Genomic DNA, 14,996 nt, shown 5'->3' with positions numbered 1-14,996 from the left:
TTTTTTAAATAAAAAGGTTACATTTATGTCTGTTACCAGTGGTTAAAAGTAACTAATCACAAAAAGTACGTTTACTCAAGCGATGTACTTAGATATACTTCTGAGGAATGTTTCTTTTGCTTGTCATTTTCTACGTATTTCTACTCCACATATCAGACAGAACTTCCACCTTGCTTCACCTAGCGTTTTGCAGATCACACAACATTTCCCACAAGCCCTTTCACCCACGCAAATACCGCGTCATGAAAAACATGGCGGATTAGTATGTGCATGGGTCCGCTACTCGCTTACCGCCGTCGATTAATGAAAGCTTATTTCTCCCTGCAAACGACACATTTTTGAACAGGTATGTGTTTCAGAACAACAATACTGTCTGTTGCATTAGTAAAATTGTAAATATAAAGGTCTCAGCTTCTCAAAATTAACAACAGGACGGTCCAACTCAGACTCATAACGTTACTGTAAGACAAGTGTTTTCGTGCGAGTTTGAACCCAGCTTTGTGTACTTTTCGACTTGTTTTGTCTATTATTGACACATTTTCCTGTGTCTTGTTTAAATAAGGTTTGTTATCCTATTAAACTTTGGTGGTATCTCCTTGTAGTTTTCTTTACGCCCAGGTTCAACCACTGATCCACTGCTCGGCTGTCAACGTCACTAGTCCTGTAGGTTACACGAGTATCAGTTACGTTACATTGCAAGCTACATAAAGACATGTATTATTGTTAATTTTACAGCAATAAGAGATGGTTTGCCACATTTTAGCTGTAAACACTTCTCTATGGTTGTACCTAACGTTGACATATAGGGGGAAAACAGACTTTAAAATGTATTATGGTGCACAAACCCCCTGATCTGTGTAGGTTTTCGTTACTTATCCTATTAAGTATAGAGCTGCAACGATTAGTCGATCAACAGAAAATTAATCGCCAGCTAATTTGATAATCAATTAATCCTTTTTATGCATTTTTCTCTAAGAATAAATGCTAAAATTCTCTGGTTAGAGCTTCTTTAATATGTGAATATTTTGTGGTTTCTTTAGTCTTTAGTCTAAGATAGTAGGCAGAATATATTTGGGTTGTGAACTGTTGGTTGGGACAAAACAAGATATTGTAGGTTACATCTTAGGATCTGGGAAACATTGATTGACATTTTTCACCATTTCAACTAACGACTACTCGATTAATAGAGAAAATAAACAACAGGTCAATCAATAATGAAAATATCTGCTAGTTGTTGCCCTAATCCAGTATTTAACGTTCTGCAAGGATGTGCATTGAAGAAAAAATAAGAATAAGAAAATTAACGATGATGTAAAGATTATCTAAATATGACTGTTTAGATTGTTCTATGCAAAACATCCAGGTTATACCCTTCCTGGTTTCCACTACACCTCCTGTATCTCTATAGTGAATGAATGAATGAATGAATGAATGGTGTTTTTATCTTCATGTCTGGTCATTTACATGATCCATCCCACATGGGATTATTACCCACCATCATCTAACAGCACAATACATATATATCAGCCAAACAAGAACATATAGTAATGTTTTACGTTCAACTGGTTGTCAGGTTTTACTGGTTTTACTGATGCAGCTTTGACTCACTGCCTGTTTTTAGGTCACAATGTTTCGTCGGTCAAGATTTAGTATTCGGCCCAATGTCAGTACAGCAGGGAGAACAGCTGCAACATCTCAGGAAGCCCCTTCAGCAAATCAGGAAGCCAGTGAGACCCCCAAAGATGCCGGTGAGACCAGCGCTGCTGCTGCTGCTGTGACTGACAGCAAGTCTGTTGTGACTCCGTCAGAAAAACCTACAGCCGCAGGGTGAGTGACACGCATGGAATGGCTTCTAAAATGTGTTTTTTGTTTTCAAGGGGTAAACAAAATAATGACTATGTTTATTCTTGTTAACAAAAGTAACCATTCTTCCTACTGTTTAGGGATGGTAACGATCAAAATGGGGAAGGTACCAGCTCCTCAGCTGCAGTCCAGAGAAGGAAGCGTTTTTCTGTCAAGCCCAAAGTGGCTCCAGGCCGCCCATCCGCTCTCGCTCGGACGCCAAAGTCCCCTGCCAAGGCAGTCTCAGAAACCACCACTACTGAAACTACTACTGCTGAGATCCCTGGTTCAGACGTTGACAAGCCAACAACATCCGGCCAAATTGGAAATAGAGCAGCCCCTCAGGGACTTCAATCTCCAAGGCGACGGAGGCCTTCGGAAGACAGCAAGCAGCCTAAAGTGCAACCTAAACCCACTCTCATCTCTTCTGACAGTCCAGGACCTTCTGCTGTCCCTCCAGCTGAGGACTCGCCAGAACAAACCCATCTGTCGGTAGACGGCAGCAAACAATCTGAGAGCACATCAGACAGTCAAGTTAAAGAAGTTCCCCCCAGACCACCAGATAAAGTCCCCCCCTCTTTACCAGACAAAGAAGCTACTGAATTATCAGAGAAAGCCAAGACTCTCGTGTCGTCTAAGAGCGGGCTTTCATTGACACCACCAAAGTTCTCCTTGAGTAGACTCCTGAATGACCCATCAGACTTACAGAGGCTGGAAAAGGCCCGTAAGCTCAGAGAGCTGCTCAAACAAGAGATGCACAAAGAAAAGGTGAGCTCAGATTAGTCAGCGAGCATTTTTATCCTCATTTTCTTCACTTTCTAAGTTTTAAAAACATCATCTGTTGGACAAATACTAAGACATTAGATATATCTTGATTCATTAAAGTAAAGGAACTTCATTATTTGATGTTGCAGAAACTCAAGAAAACTAAGGCACGTGTTAAGGAATATACTTTAGATCCCGCCAAAATGACCATGAGGGACCTTATCCGTTATCTGCCGATGTCTAACCCCATGACGTAAGTACCTATTAGTTTGTGTAACACGTAATCCTTATCTCCACAGATAAGATGTTATGATATTGATTATTCTGGATCTGAAAGATTGTTTTGTGCTTCCTTGTCTTACGTGGCTGCAATTTGTTTTTTTTTCCAGATCTAATTTAGAAGACTCGGCTCAGGAGAATGAGACTATTGTCCCACCTTCTCCAGAAAGAGAGGAGTAAGTTTATCCCATCAATCTGTTTGAATCCTTTATAGTTTTATTGATGTCTTTCATAATTTAGGAACAAAATGATACATACAGTATTTGCTTCTTACTGACTTTCCTTATTTGCATCTATACTGATGTATGTTTTTGTATTTGTTTTGATGTTTTTATGTCAAGTTTTCTTATTTTTTTTAGCAAATTTGTCTCATGGAAATCAGTTTAATACAGCTTGAAAGTTGAAGCCATTTGAATGCAAACTTAAACCATAATTTTTAACAGCTGCAAAAGCCCAGCAATGAAACACACTTTAAAGGCATAAAAGAAAAAGACGTCATGAAATCTACGCAGGTAACGAATATGCATAATTAAGGCCAATAAAGGCAAGATAGCCACAAATATTTAGGAAATAATACCATGGAATATCGGAGAAAAGTTGTGTGGTATGTTAAATTTTGATGGAAAATGAAATGATTTTAAAACTTGCTTTCTTCAACGCAAAACCATAAACCATACCATGAAAAGAGAACTTTTAAAAAGAGTACTCTTAATAAATAAATAAATAAACAATAACGCATTTGTTCAATAGATAGCAAAAGTAACACTGGATTGTCAAAAACCTTATGTCAAGGTGTATTTATTTCACTGCATATCTGAGGTAGAGAGCACTGGGTTAGCTTCACCTCCTCTTGACAAAATAAATCGGCCCATTAATCAATATCTGTATTAACAGCATGCGGACATCATAATTCAGTAGTTAGCATATTGAGACATACAGTTTACTTGTAATCGTCACAGGTCACCGGAGAGAGCACAGGAACCTGAAGTCCTCCCCAAAATTGCAAGCCCGAGGGAGGAGGTGGAAGGAGAAGAGGTGGCGACGACGGCGACGGCGGCGGCGGCAGCAGCAGCGGAGGATGAGGAGGAGGAGGAAGATCCGGATGAAGCGCCCATGGTTCCGCAGGTCAAAGTAGCAGAGGATGGCTCACTGATCATTGATGAGGAGAGGTCAGTGGACTTCTATAGGTTATGAAATACATTGCTCCGTATTTATTTGCTTCCTCTCACTTTATTATTGTTGACAAAATGTTGAACACACATTTTAAATTTAGTTTTTCATCTTGATAGAAACTGACTAACAACGTCTACTCATGCATCTATAACATGCTCCTGCTTTTTCCTGTTAATAATGGAAATGGAATCACAATACACACTAAAGCATTTAAAAATATTTAGTAAATTCACCATTTAAGTCTGTTATAGTCAACGAGAGATACATAGCGAGGGCCAAATACTGACATGCAGACACACACACTCACAAAATGTGTTTTGCTTACTCATTGCTACTTCACTTGGATGTTTGATCTTCACTGTGCAGAATGATGTCTGCAGAGTTGGCACTAGTTATTTTGGAAGCGTGTCATGGCCCAATATGCAGCTTACACAAATATGATTTGGAAATTTGAAACTTCCAGCAAAACATACAGTGACAAAGGACTTTCCAGTGATGTCAGACACATCTTGCGTCCAGCTGAAATTTTTGAAATGAAACATATTTGCATATTGATAGATTTTTTCAGTGAGGGAGGAGGAGTACGTGTGCTTTTAATAATTTGGAGGTAGTTTGTTGAAAAAAGCCCAATCAGCTCTGTGAGTCTAAACTTCATCTATGGTCTTCTCATTAGTGCAGGTAGTCTTGCTTTTAATTTAACAAGTTTACATTATTAATTTCTAATTGACATTGTGGGTGTATGTGATGTGCTGTTGTGTGTAGCTTTGTATTTTGTATGATGTGATCTGTGTGTTTAACTGTTTAACTGTACTTAAATAAATAAACCTTTTTCTGGGGTAAAAATGTAATTCGAAGGGAAGTATTTCAGTTTGTCCTAAAACATGTCCGGAGGGCATCTTTAATCACACACATCCTCTCAACCTGTGTCTCAGTTTGACAGTGGAAGTCATGCGAGCAAAAGGGCCAAACCCAGCACAGGGTCGAGATCCCATCTTCGAGCGTGGGTCCACTACGACGTACTCAAGCTTCAGAAAAGGGACCTATTCAAAGCCCTGGTCCAATGAAGGTTGAACGGATATGGATAATTGATATAGATACCTGAATTATAATATTTATAAATAACTCATTTTGCAGTAATGCTTTGTTCATATTGGATTTTCATGTCATGATTGTTTGCTGTTTTTTCCATCAGAGACAGACATGTTCTTCCTGGCGATCAGCATGGTGGGCACAGACTTCTCCATGATTTGTCAACTGTTTCCTCACAGACCACGATCAGAGATAAAGGTCAGTGATTAACATGTATGATATACGTGTATTTATAGAACATGATCATTAAGAAGCATTGTGCTACTTTACCATATACGCAATAAAATGTTCGTTTGTGTTAATTGCATTGATTTTAAACTTTCAGAACAAATTCAAAAAAGAAGAGCGAGAGAATACCTGGAGGATTGACAAAGCTTTCAGTAAGTGTTCGGTCCTTGTCAGTTTGGTTACTAGGAGGTTTAAAAGGTTTGGTTTAGCTTCTTGAATATGTACATTAAATGATTTCCTAATACAATCTCAATGCAACTCATTGTTTCGCAGGAGAGAGGCGTAAACTGGACATAGAGTATTTTTCTAAGCTGCTAGAGAAGATTCTGGAAGTTCAGAAAAACAGGAAGAAACTCAAATCACTCTCTGTGAAGAACTCCCCCAAGAAGCGCAAGAGAAAGGGTAATCCGTACACACTTTTAAACATGTTTATTATTGCTTTGTAACTTAAATTTTAATCTGATTTAACAACTGTTGTGTCTAAATTTGTCTTAGTTCATTAATCCTTTGCGTGTTCTCATTTCCTCAACAGGCAAAAAAGCTGCAAGGAAGCTGAGTGATGTAGAGGAGGAAGATGAGGAAGAGGAGAGTGAACTTCCTGTCTTTGAGGAGGAGGAGGAGGAGGAAGAGGGAGAGAAAGAGAATGAGGACCTCTGTAATGAGGGAGGAACCCCTGTTTCTAAGCCTAAAAGGAAACGGAAAAGAAAGAACGAAAAGGATGCCTCAACCGAGGAGCCAAAAGGCAAGAAAAAACAAACGGGTGAAAAGAGCAATGAACAAGGTACAAATAAATTTAGTACAGTGCATTCAGTTTATGCATGAAAATCTTCTTTATGTTACAAAACTGAGTAGAATTTCAATAATATAAGTATGAGTGCACAACCATTGCAATGTAGATCCATAGTACATAAGCATCACCTTGTGTGGCTTCACTGCTTTAATCAAATTGCTACAAAATTGACACGTATGATCATAATCCCAGGTTCTGCATGTGTGTTTAGCTTCATTGATTGCTTGCTGCAACTTTAAGTTTTGCTTTTGTATGATCAGGTGAGGCCTGCATACCTGAAGATGCAGAGGCAGCACTTCCTGAGGACCGTACAAATGCAGACATGTAAGGAAACTCTTAAGAATTTTGTTTTAAATAAAACATTTTTGTGCATTTTCAGTTAGCGTTGAAATCCCCAATTTTTCCTGCTAAAAAGGTCTGACAAGACTGAGAATGCAAATGGAGCCAAGGACACTGCAATCAAGCCAGCTAAACTCTCACGAGGCAGAGCACCAAAACCCCTTCTGCCACTGGGCAGGAAGTGGGGTAAAAAGCATCCACCAGCCTCCGCAAAGGCCAAAGATAGTGCGTCAGATAAAGGAGACGAGAGCGTGAGCGATGGAGCCTCTAAAGAGCAGGTTATTATTCTACTTTCAGTCGAGACTCGTCAGATCTTTCTACACATTGCTACTTTGCTTTGCTGAAAGTCATGCTAATCTTGTAGGTAAACAAAGACGAGTCACCTTCAAGACAAGCCAGTGAGAGGAAATCAGCCAGTGATAACGTTTCCTCTGAAGATGAAGATTACACAGTTCAACCTCCGAGACCTACCAGGTACAATATATTTAATGTAGTTATGGCTCCCATTCTAACATTACATCCAGAAACATTAGCAATTCCCAAAGAAACCACTTCGGATGATGATTCATCTGTGTGTGTGATTGTGTTTTGTAGGTATGGGAGAGTGCCCAAACCCACCAAGCACTTAAATTACCTTGCCAAGGAAGATGCACATTCATCTGCATCTGAAAGCACTCCTGCATCACCAGGGAAATCTGCAGCTTGTGATGCCAAGCCTAAAGTCAAATGCACAACCAAGAGAGGAAGACCATCAAAGCCAAAATCAGCCCAAGAGTCCAAAAAGCCCAAACTAGTAACCCTCAGGGCTTCTCAGTCAGATTACAGCGATGAAGAGGATGAAAATGAGAGAAAGGAAAACGAGGTGGAGGAGCAGTGGGCTGCGTGTAGCTCCAGTAAGGACAGCAGTGCCCCTGCGTTTGTGCCTGCCATCCTGCGCTCCCCACATCCTGGAATTTCAGAGGTGGAAGAAACTATGGAGGAGGTATGATAATCAGTTTCACCATCATGTCTTACACAGATACACACCAACCATAAATTTTTTTTTTTTTTTTACATATTTCTTACAACAAACATTTTTGTATTATTTACATTTTTCTTTGTGCATGGTTTTACATTCCATAATTCATACCCTCCACTCCCCCCATTTCACACTTAGCTTGATATCTTGGCCAATATGCCCGATGTGTTGGGCATCTCCCAAGATGCACTGTGTCCCGATGCCTCATGCGAGCGGGCACAAAATGAGACAGGCACAGCTGAACCCTGTGAGCATCAGTTGGACCTGCTGGTTGTAAGTGTCCCGTGCCTGAAATGTAGTCCCAATAAAAATCAATCATTAACCCCAGTTACACTTATCATTTTAATATCATTTCTGAAATCTAGTCTAAAATATCTAATCTATCAACAAAGTCATATTTTGACAGCGATCTTGTGGTAATTTGTTATCACAAGATCGCACAGAAGTGAAAAGAAAATGACACAAATGTAACTGGGGCTACTGTTATTCATTTTTTCCACATACATAACATCATTTCACAATTTAAGTCTTAGGTCTGATTTACATAGGAAGCTTTTGTTGTAACTTACAGTATATGTGTTTGCTTTGCAGGATGTTATAGACTTCCTTTCTTCAGAACACACAGAAGGTATGTTGAGGATATATTCTAAGCAGATCCCAGTGAACAATGTATATATTTTTAAATGGTATGAAAGTATTAATTTTTTTTGGGGGGGGGGGGGCTTTGTGGTTTAGTATCTGAGGACGAAAGCTACAACGAGGCTGCTCAAACCCTGTTGACCATCGGCAATCTGGCTCATCTCTCTCAGTCAGCACAGAATCAAACAACCACACAAGATCAAGTAACAGGTCAGAGACACAGAAGATTTATTATATTGGGATTAGCTTTAATTTGTTTTAGATGGAATTAAAGTAAGTTTAAAATGTCCCTTTGTGTTTAATTGCAGAGATAACATCAGTCAGTGTAAATGAAACCAGTGAACACCTAGAAGTAGAGATTGCAGCAACTGGTGTTGCACAAGAGGAAACAAGTGTCACAGAAACATCAGAGACTGTTGCCACTGTGGAACCGCAAAACAGCGCAACAGACAAGGAACCTTTATCTCAGACTGGTGATCTAACCATTATTAAAATCAGTGATGAGACGTGTACTGAGCAGAAGACCACTTCTGATATGGACTCAACCCCTCAATTACAGTCAAGTGAAGAGATTTCAAAGAAAGATTCTCCACAGACCAGGAGAGGACGCTTATCCAAGGTGAAACCAAAACCTAACCTTAGCCGAGTCTCGAGGACTGCACTGTCAAAATCCCAATCAGGTACATCAACAGCAGGGACAGCTGAAGAGAGCCAAACAGTTGCTCCTGACCTTTCTCAAGCCACTGAGATACAACCAGCTGCTGAAAAAACAACCCTTAAATTAGCAGAGTGTAGTCCAGCATTGATAAAAGATGACATTTCCTCAGAAAACCAGAATCAGAGCTTTTCTGGGGCCCAGTTTGAACCCAGTTCGGAACCAGCCACCAGAGACACAAGGTCCACAGATGAAAAACTGAAATCTCATGCTGGTATAATTGAAAGTGGCTCTAATAATCCAGGGACATCTGACACAGCAGTCACAGAATCACAAGTTGAACAAAGGTCAAACACTCATTCAGTCACAGTCCAAGAAGGCAGCGATGGTGCTGATGCTTCTGTCACACCTGTAGAAGATTTACCCGTCTGTCAGAAAGAAGAGAGTGAAGTCGCATCTACTACTCAGACCAGGGTGAGTCGATTCCAGAAAGCCAAGCCCAAACCCAAACTACCACAGGCGTCAAGAACTGTACGGTCTAAACCTCAAACAACAAAAGACCCTCTAGAGAAAGATACCAGCTCATCTTCAAACCTTGAATCCACTGACAAAACAATAGCAGAGACAGAATCACAACCAACTTGCACCACCTGTCCTGAAAAACCAAGCACTCCAGTTTTGATACCATCCTTGGATTTAGATTCTACTCTTATACCTACAGAGGAACTGTCTTCAATTGCAGAGGAGAAGACGGATGTTGGACTCGTTGATGAGGTAGACTCAGGTGCAGCACCATTGGATCAGAGTGATCCAGAAGCCCAGTCTGAATCCACAGAAGAACAAGTGATGTCTCATGCTGAAACAAAAGCGAGTAGTTGTAATAATCCAGCGACATCTGACCCAGAAATTACAGAATCACAAGTTAGACGAGGAGAAGAAGGCAGTGACAGTCCTACTGCATGCGTTACACCTGTGGAAGAGTTACCTGTCAGTCAGAAAGAAGAAAGTGAAGTTGCATCTTCTTGTCAGACTAGGAGGAGTCGATTACAAAAGGTCAAACCAAACCTGCCACAAACATCAAGAACTGTACGGTCTAAACCTCAAACCACAAAAGAACCTGGTGTGCACATGCAGCCTTTGAAGAAAACCTCTGGCCCAACTTTAATGCCTGAATCCTCAGACAATCCTGACAATACAGTATTAGTGGTGGAACCACAACCAACCTGCAGTACCACCTCTCCTGAAAAACTTGAAAGTACTGGCGCCTCTTCAGTTTTGATACCATCATTGGAATTAGGCTCCGCTCATGAACCCACAGAGGAATTATCCTCAACTGTGGAGAAAAACACAAATGTTGGCCTTCAGCTGGACTCAAGCTTAGAAGGCTCAGAACAAAATGTACCTCAAAGAAGGCGACGTTTCGCCAGGGCCAAACCCAATTTAGGATCATCCACCAGAACAACACAGTCACAATTGCAGCCAGAGGATATCAGTAAATGTCCAACACAGCACTCCTCAAATATAACCTCAGAACAACAGCCTGTGGACAATAAGAGTGGACAAACTGAACTGGAATCCACAGAGAAAGACGGCAAGCACTTGACATCCCTGCACTCAGAAAATTCATCAAGTAGTAGAAATGATAAGGGTAGCTCCTCTGGTAGTATCGTCATAGCAACACCTTCGGTTGCTGAGAATCAGCCTATATTGACAGACTCGACTGCTGAAGATAAAAGCAGTGAAAAACCCACAGTTGAAGGGGAATCCACAGGGAACAGTACTTCAAGTCACGACAAGATGGAGGCCTCAGAAGATGGTTTGGCAGAGTCAAAAATGAAATCTATACTCCCAGATAATGTACAGTCAACACCAGATCCAAAAGAAAGCACTCAGCAGCAAGATTCAGAGAATGAATCACAGATAAAAAGTCAAGATTCTGTCCAACGAGGTTCTGAGACCACTGAAGCTAATCGAACAACCAACGTCAAATCTCCATCCCCCAAATGGTAAGGGACGAGTCATATTTTCCTGATTCTGTGTCAAAATTCAGTTGTTGAAAGGTGTACAATGTAAACCCTGCTCTCATTTTGTAAAGCCTTGTTTTTTAAAGAAATTATCAGTAGCAGTTTCTCTTTTAACAGTTTTTTTCCCCCCACACTTAAAGCACCGATGATACTCAATCATCAAGAAATTCCCCTCAAGCTCGTAGAGGCAGGCTTATTAAACCCAAACCCAACCTGGGGCGCAGCAGTCGACCTCCACAGCCCCAACAAGTCCAAAACATACCACCACCAGCAGAAACAGGTTTGACACCGTTGTAAAATGAAAGTTTCCTTACCTCCAAAGAATGCTTCAGGACATGTATGGCCCTGCAATACCTTTGCTTATTACTGATGCATCCTCTTTTTCACAGATTCTGGCACTTGCTCAGAAGACGTTAATGCTTCTGGTTCACACAGACCTGTCGTTGAACTCCAACCTGACATCCAGGAACCAGTAGAGGGAGCTATTAAACCACAAAGTAACATAGAGTCCCCTCTAAATGATGCTGGGATGCCCTCAGGCTGTGTGACACAAGCACCTGAGAATTCTTCCCAGGTAATAAAAAATAATCAGTATGTGCAGAAGTAGGAGGCATTGCATGTATGATTGTAGTGTTTTTGTGCCCTTTTAAGCAGATGTAGCAAAAATATATACTATATGGTATCAACAAAACACTAAACTATTGCACAGATCGCCATAACTTTGACCAAGGGTGGGTGTATTCTTGGGCCTCTGTGTCATCACAATCAAGAACCTTTTCCCATATCTTACCACATTTAAGGATTAATCTTCAAATGTTTGTGTCTGACTCTCTTAACAATCCCAGGATGCATCAACATCAAGTGCAGCAGGGACTGAAAGTTGTCAGAGTATCCCTATATTTCCAGACAGTAAGTCAGTCACAGATATCTTCCACTCAGCACTTTTGCACTGTGTATCTACTATAGACAGTATGTGCACCACGAGTTTGGCTAAAACTCTCTTGCTCTCACTCACAGTGCTGTCGATGCCTTCAGATCCAGATGAACCCTTTTTCATTCTCTCTCTGACTGAGATCCCAGTCAGCTCCTCAGGGGAGGTGGTGGACAGCACGTCTGAGCCCCCTCCTTATCTTCCCGTAACAGATGCATCAATACAGCAACAGAGGTTAGTGCCTGCCTTTATCAGCTAGTCATCCAGGCAGGCATGTAGCTGATTTTGCTCGGTGTCTGATTCTGCAACCTTCTTCACCCCTCAGCAGTGTTCCTGGAGAGAGTGCAGCAGCAGTGGAACGTGTGGCTCTCTCTAATGTCCTTGAGCCTGTGTCCTCGCAGGAGACTGGTGAGACAGGCCTCATCGGTGTAAAAGATACCGGGCCGGAGCCGTTTGCATATATAGTAAGTGAAATTACAAGGAAATCACATACATCTTACAAGTCACCTTGTTTTAATTTTGGTATTTTACTTGTATCTCAGTGTGCATTAGTCTACCAAGCCATATTTACCAACCTGTGCGTTTATCAGTCCCTTGGGAAGGACTTTAAACTGCATTCAACTCGTATGAAAGGTGCTATATAAATAAAGTTTGACACAATGCAATAAAATGTTTCTTTTTTTCCCCCAGCAGAGCTCAATCAAGGAGAATCCAGTGGATCCACATGGTAGTGTAACTGCAATTGTGTCTATTATTGCTTATCCACCGGTGGTTAATGTTGTATTGTTAATGTTTATTGTGTGTGTCAATGGAACAGAGAGTACTGGAGTCCAGCCACCCAAGTTACCAGATACCACAGAGAGCAGCGAGGAGGCCGACATTCCCCCTACAAAGCAGAGAGGCAATGGAAGAAGAGGTATGCAAAAAATAAATACACACGCATCACACTGCACTCTCAGCAAATTGGATTCATTTTCATCTTGTGCCCATCTCTCTTCGAACCAGCCAAACTGCAGGTTAAGCCGAGCACTACAAGGAAGAAACAAGATAGCAAGACCCTCGCTGCCAAAGAAGCAGAGCTGATCCCCATCCAAGCAAACACCCCCGAGGACTCAGAGCTTTCTGGTCCTTCTGTGCAGCCAGAAGCCTTTGATGCAACAGCAAGAGAGGAGGTTGTCACCAAACCACAGAAAGGAAGCAGTGATCATGTAGACACTGAAAAGGAGACAGGTGGAAAGAACCCAGAGGATAGCAGCTCAGGAGCACAGGCTAGAGGGACTAGTAGTCGGAATAGGTGAGGAAAAACAATAGGGCTCTAAATTATTATTTTCATTACCTTTTAATCTGTTGATTATTTTTTGGATTAATCATGATTAGTTTGGTCCTCCATAAAATGTCAGAAAATGGTGAGAAATGTCAATCACTGTTTCCCAGAGCACAAGAAGTCAAGGCAAGCACAAATGTTTTGTTTTGTCAGTCAGTCCACAACCTAAAAATGTTCAGTTTACTGTCATAGAAAACTAAAGAAACCAGATAATAATAACTACTAATTTAATAAAAAAAACAATAAAAAATCCTTTGTTGAAAGATTAATTTCCTTGATTTTCTTTAATCATCTCGATATCTATCCATTATAATAGTGGTAATTCATTTTAATTTTCCAGAAAACCAAAAGGCTTCCTTTCCTTCCTCTCTGAGACGGACAGTACCGCCCCTTCAAACAGTCCTCCACGAGGCAAAGCGGCTTCCAAGGGGCCTAAGGCTAAAACTCAACCTGCAGCAAGGAAACAGTCTATCGCAACACCTGTAGCCTCGACATCACGCAGTGTGGCTCCCACGGCCACTCTGACACAAATGCCGGAGGAACCCCGCTCAGCGTCCTCGACCACATCACCTACACTAACAGAAGTGGATATCAAACAGACTTCTGAGCACGGCCAACTACGCTCTGACTCACCTCCTAGCACTTCTCAGTCTACAGCTGAGGTAAGGAAGGGTACAGGTGCTACAGAGAGGGACTGCACGGGGTCGTCTTATTTCAGTGTAATGCTTTCATTGAGTAAATTACCTCTGATCCTTTCTTCTTCTGTTTTTATAGGTTTCCCAGCAAAGTGACTGTGTGGAGAGCAGCTCAATAGAAGAGGAGCCCACAAGTGTGTCTCAGTACTTCTTAAGTGACATTTTTACAGAAGTGGACGAGGGATAAAAGCCATTGAGAGGTGGTGTGACAAGAGGAACCTGTGACTGGCTTGCCTTGTTATTAAATTTTGTTGTGTTAAATTATCTCTGTTAAGGTTAATTTATAAAAAAAAAACTGGTTTGCAGTGAAGCTAAATTTACTAGACTGACAAACGTGTTTTCATTTTCACATGCACTTTGAATATGTACATGTATAGTTTCAATTTACTGAAATGCCTTTTTAAACAGCCATTAGTTCAAATAATAAATATTGTATTGTATACATTAACAAGCTCTGGAGAATCACTAATTTGACTGAAAGAGTTGACAGCTTTTTCATAATTCAATGTGTTTCAAGCCTCAAGTTCCTTGTTTTTTTTTTTATTATTAATTACCTGTGAAAATGTGAATATTGTACAATAGCTACATGGTTGATTTTTTTTTTTTTGCATATTTGTCCTGTTTTAACATGTATTACTTGACATGTACAGTTCTACATTTAAATGTATTGCATTTTTTTTTTGTCTCTCGTGTGTTTTTGTGCTATTACTTTTAAACCATCTGCTCCAATCTGGAACTAATTTTGTTTCAATTTGACAAGAAAGGATGTCTACAAATTGGCTTTTCATTTAGAGAACTAATATGGCACTAAAATGTACGGCTGGCCTCGGTGAAAAGGACGTTATGGCAAATTGCTTTGAATGTTTACAGCACCGCTGATGCATCCAAATTCTGTATTTATGGCCTGCATGTGCACCTCAGTAGGAAGTTACGTTCTCAGTAAGGAGACTAATTATTAAACTATATAATAATGCAATTCAGCTATTCATAGTACCACAAATCATGACCTCAGAAATGAGCTTGTAGTCACCCCTGTGACTGAGTCACAAGAGGGGAGCATTACTGTATAAGCTTCTCAGTGACAGTAAGCCTTTTTGTTGCAAGGTGACTGGATTAAATTGCTTTTGAACTGTGCTGTGTTTATCATATTGCGTCAACCTCACTTACTCAGTAATACACTGAGGGAATTTTGAAGTAATTCATGT

The 14,996-nt window shown here is 40.7% G+C and overlaps 1 protein-coding gene across 4 annotated transcripts; it reads left to right on the top strand.

Moving 5' to 3' along the window:
* Positions 1–220: 220 nt before the first annotated feature.
* zgc:162472 (uncharacterized protein LOC553495 homolog) lies at positions 221–14,925 on the top strand. 4 transcript variants are annotated; one of them, XM_067573714.1, is made up of 29 exons: positions 221–346; positions 1,622–1,827; positions 1,944–2,610; positions 2,757–2,860; positions 2,997–3,062; positions 3,846–4,055; positions 4,992–5,125; positions 5,252–5,346; positions 5,474–5,528; positions 5,650–5,778; positions 5,909–6,157; positions 6,427–6,490; positions 6,582–6,783; positions 6,870–6,979; positions 7,100–7,487; positions 7,662–7,796; positions 8,115–8,151; positions 8,259–8,372; positions 8,471–10,823; positions 10,982–11,121; positions 11,231–11,415; positions 11,687–11,750; positions 11,859–12,006; positions 12,101–12,236; positions 12,463–12,499; positions 12,590–12,688; positions 12,778–13,066; positions 13,437–13,758; positions 13,871–14,925. In XM_067573714.1, the coding sequence occupies exons 2-29, from the start codon at positions 1,628–1,630 to the stop codon at positions 13,976–13,978; spliced, it is 6,840 nt and encodes a 2,279-aa protein (XP_067429815.1). In that variant the 5' UTR covers positions 221–346; positions 1,622–1,627; the 3' UTR covers positions 13,979–14,925. The 4 variants fall into 4 exon arrangements, with proteins under 4 accessions (XP_067429815.1, XP_067429816.1, XP_067429817.1 ...); XM_067573715.1 differs by having other exon boundaries at positions 223–346; positions 12,098–12,236; positions 12,466–12,499; XM_067573713.1 differs by having other exon boundaries at positions 225–346; positions 12,098–12,236.
* The last annotated feature ends 71 nt before the right edge of the window (positions 14,926–14,996 follow it).

The sequence above is a fragment of the Thunnus thynnus genome, chromosome 19 (assembly GCF_963924715.1).
Source record: "Thunnus thynnus chromosome 19, fThuThy2.1, whole genome shotgun sequence".
In the NCBI taxonomy this organism is placed as follows: Eukaryota; Metazoa; Chordata; class Actinopteri; order Scombriformes; family Scombridae; genus Thunnus; species Thunnus thynnus.
Note: the sequence above shows the minus strand (reverse complement) of the source record. Positions and strands in the feature narration are given on the sequence as shown.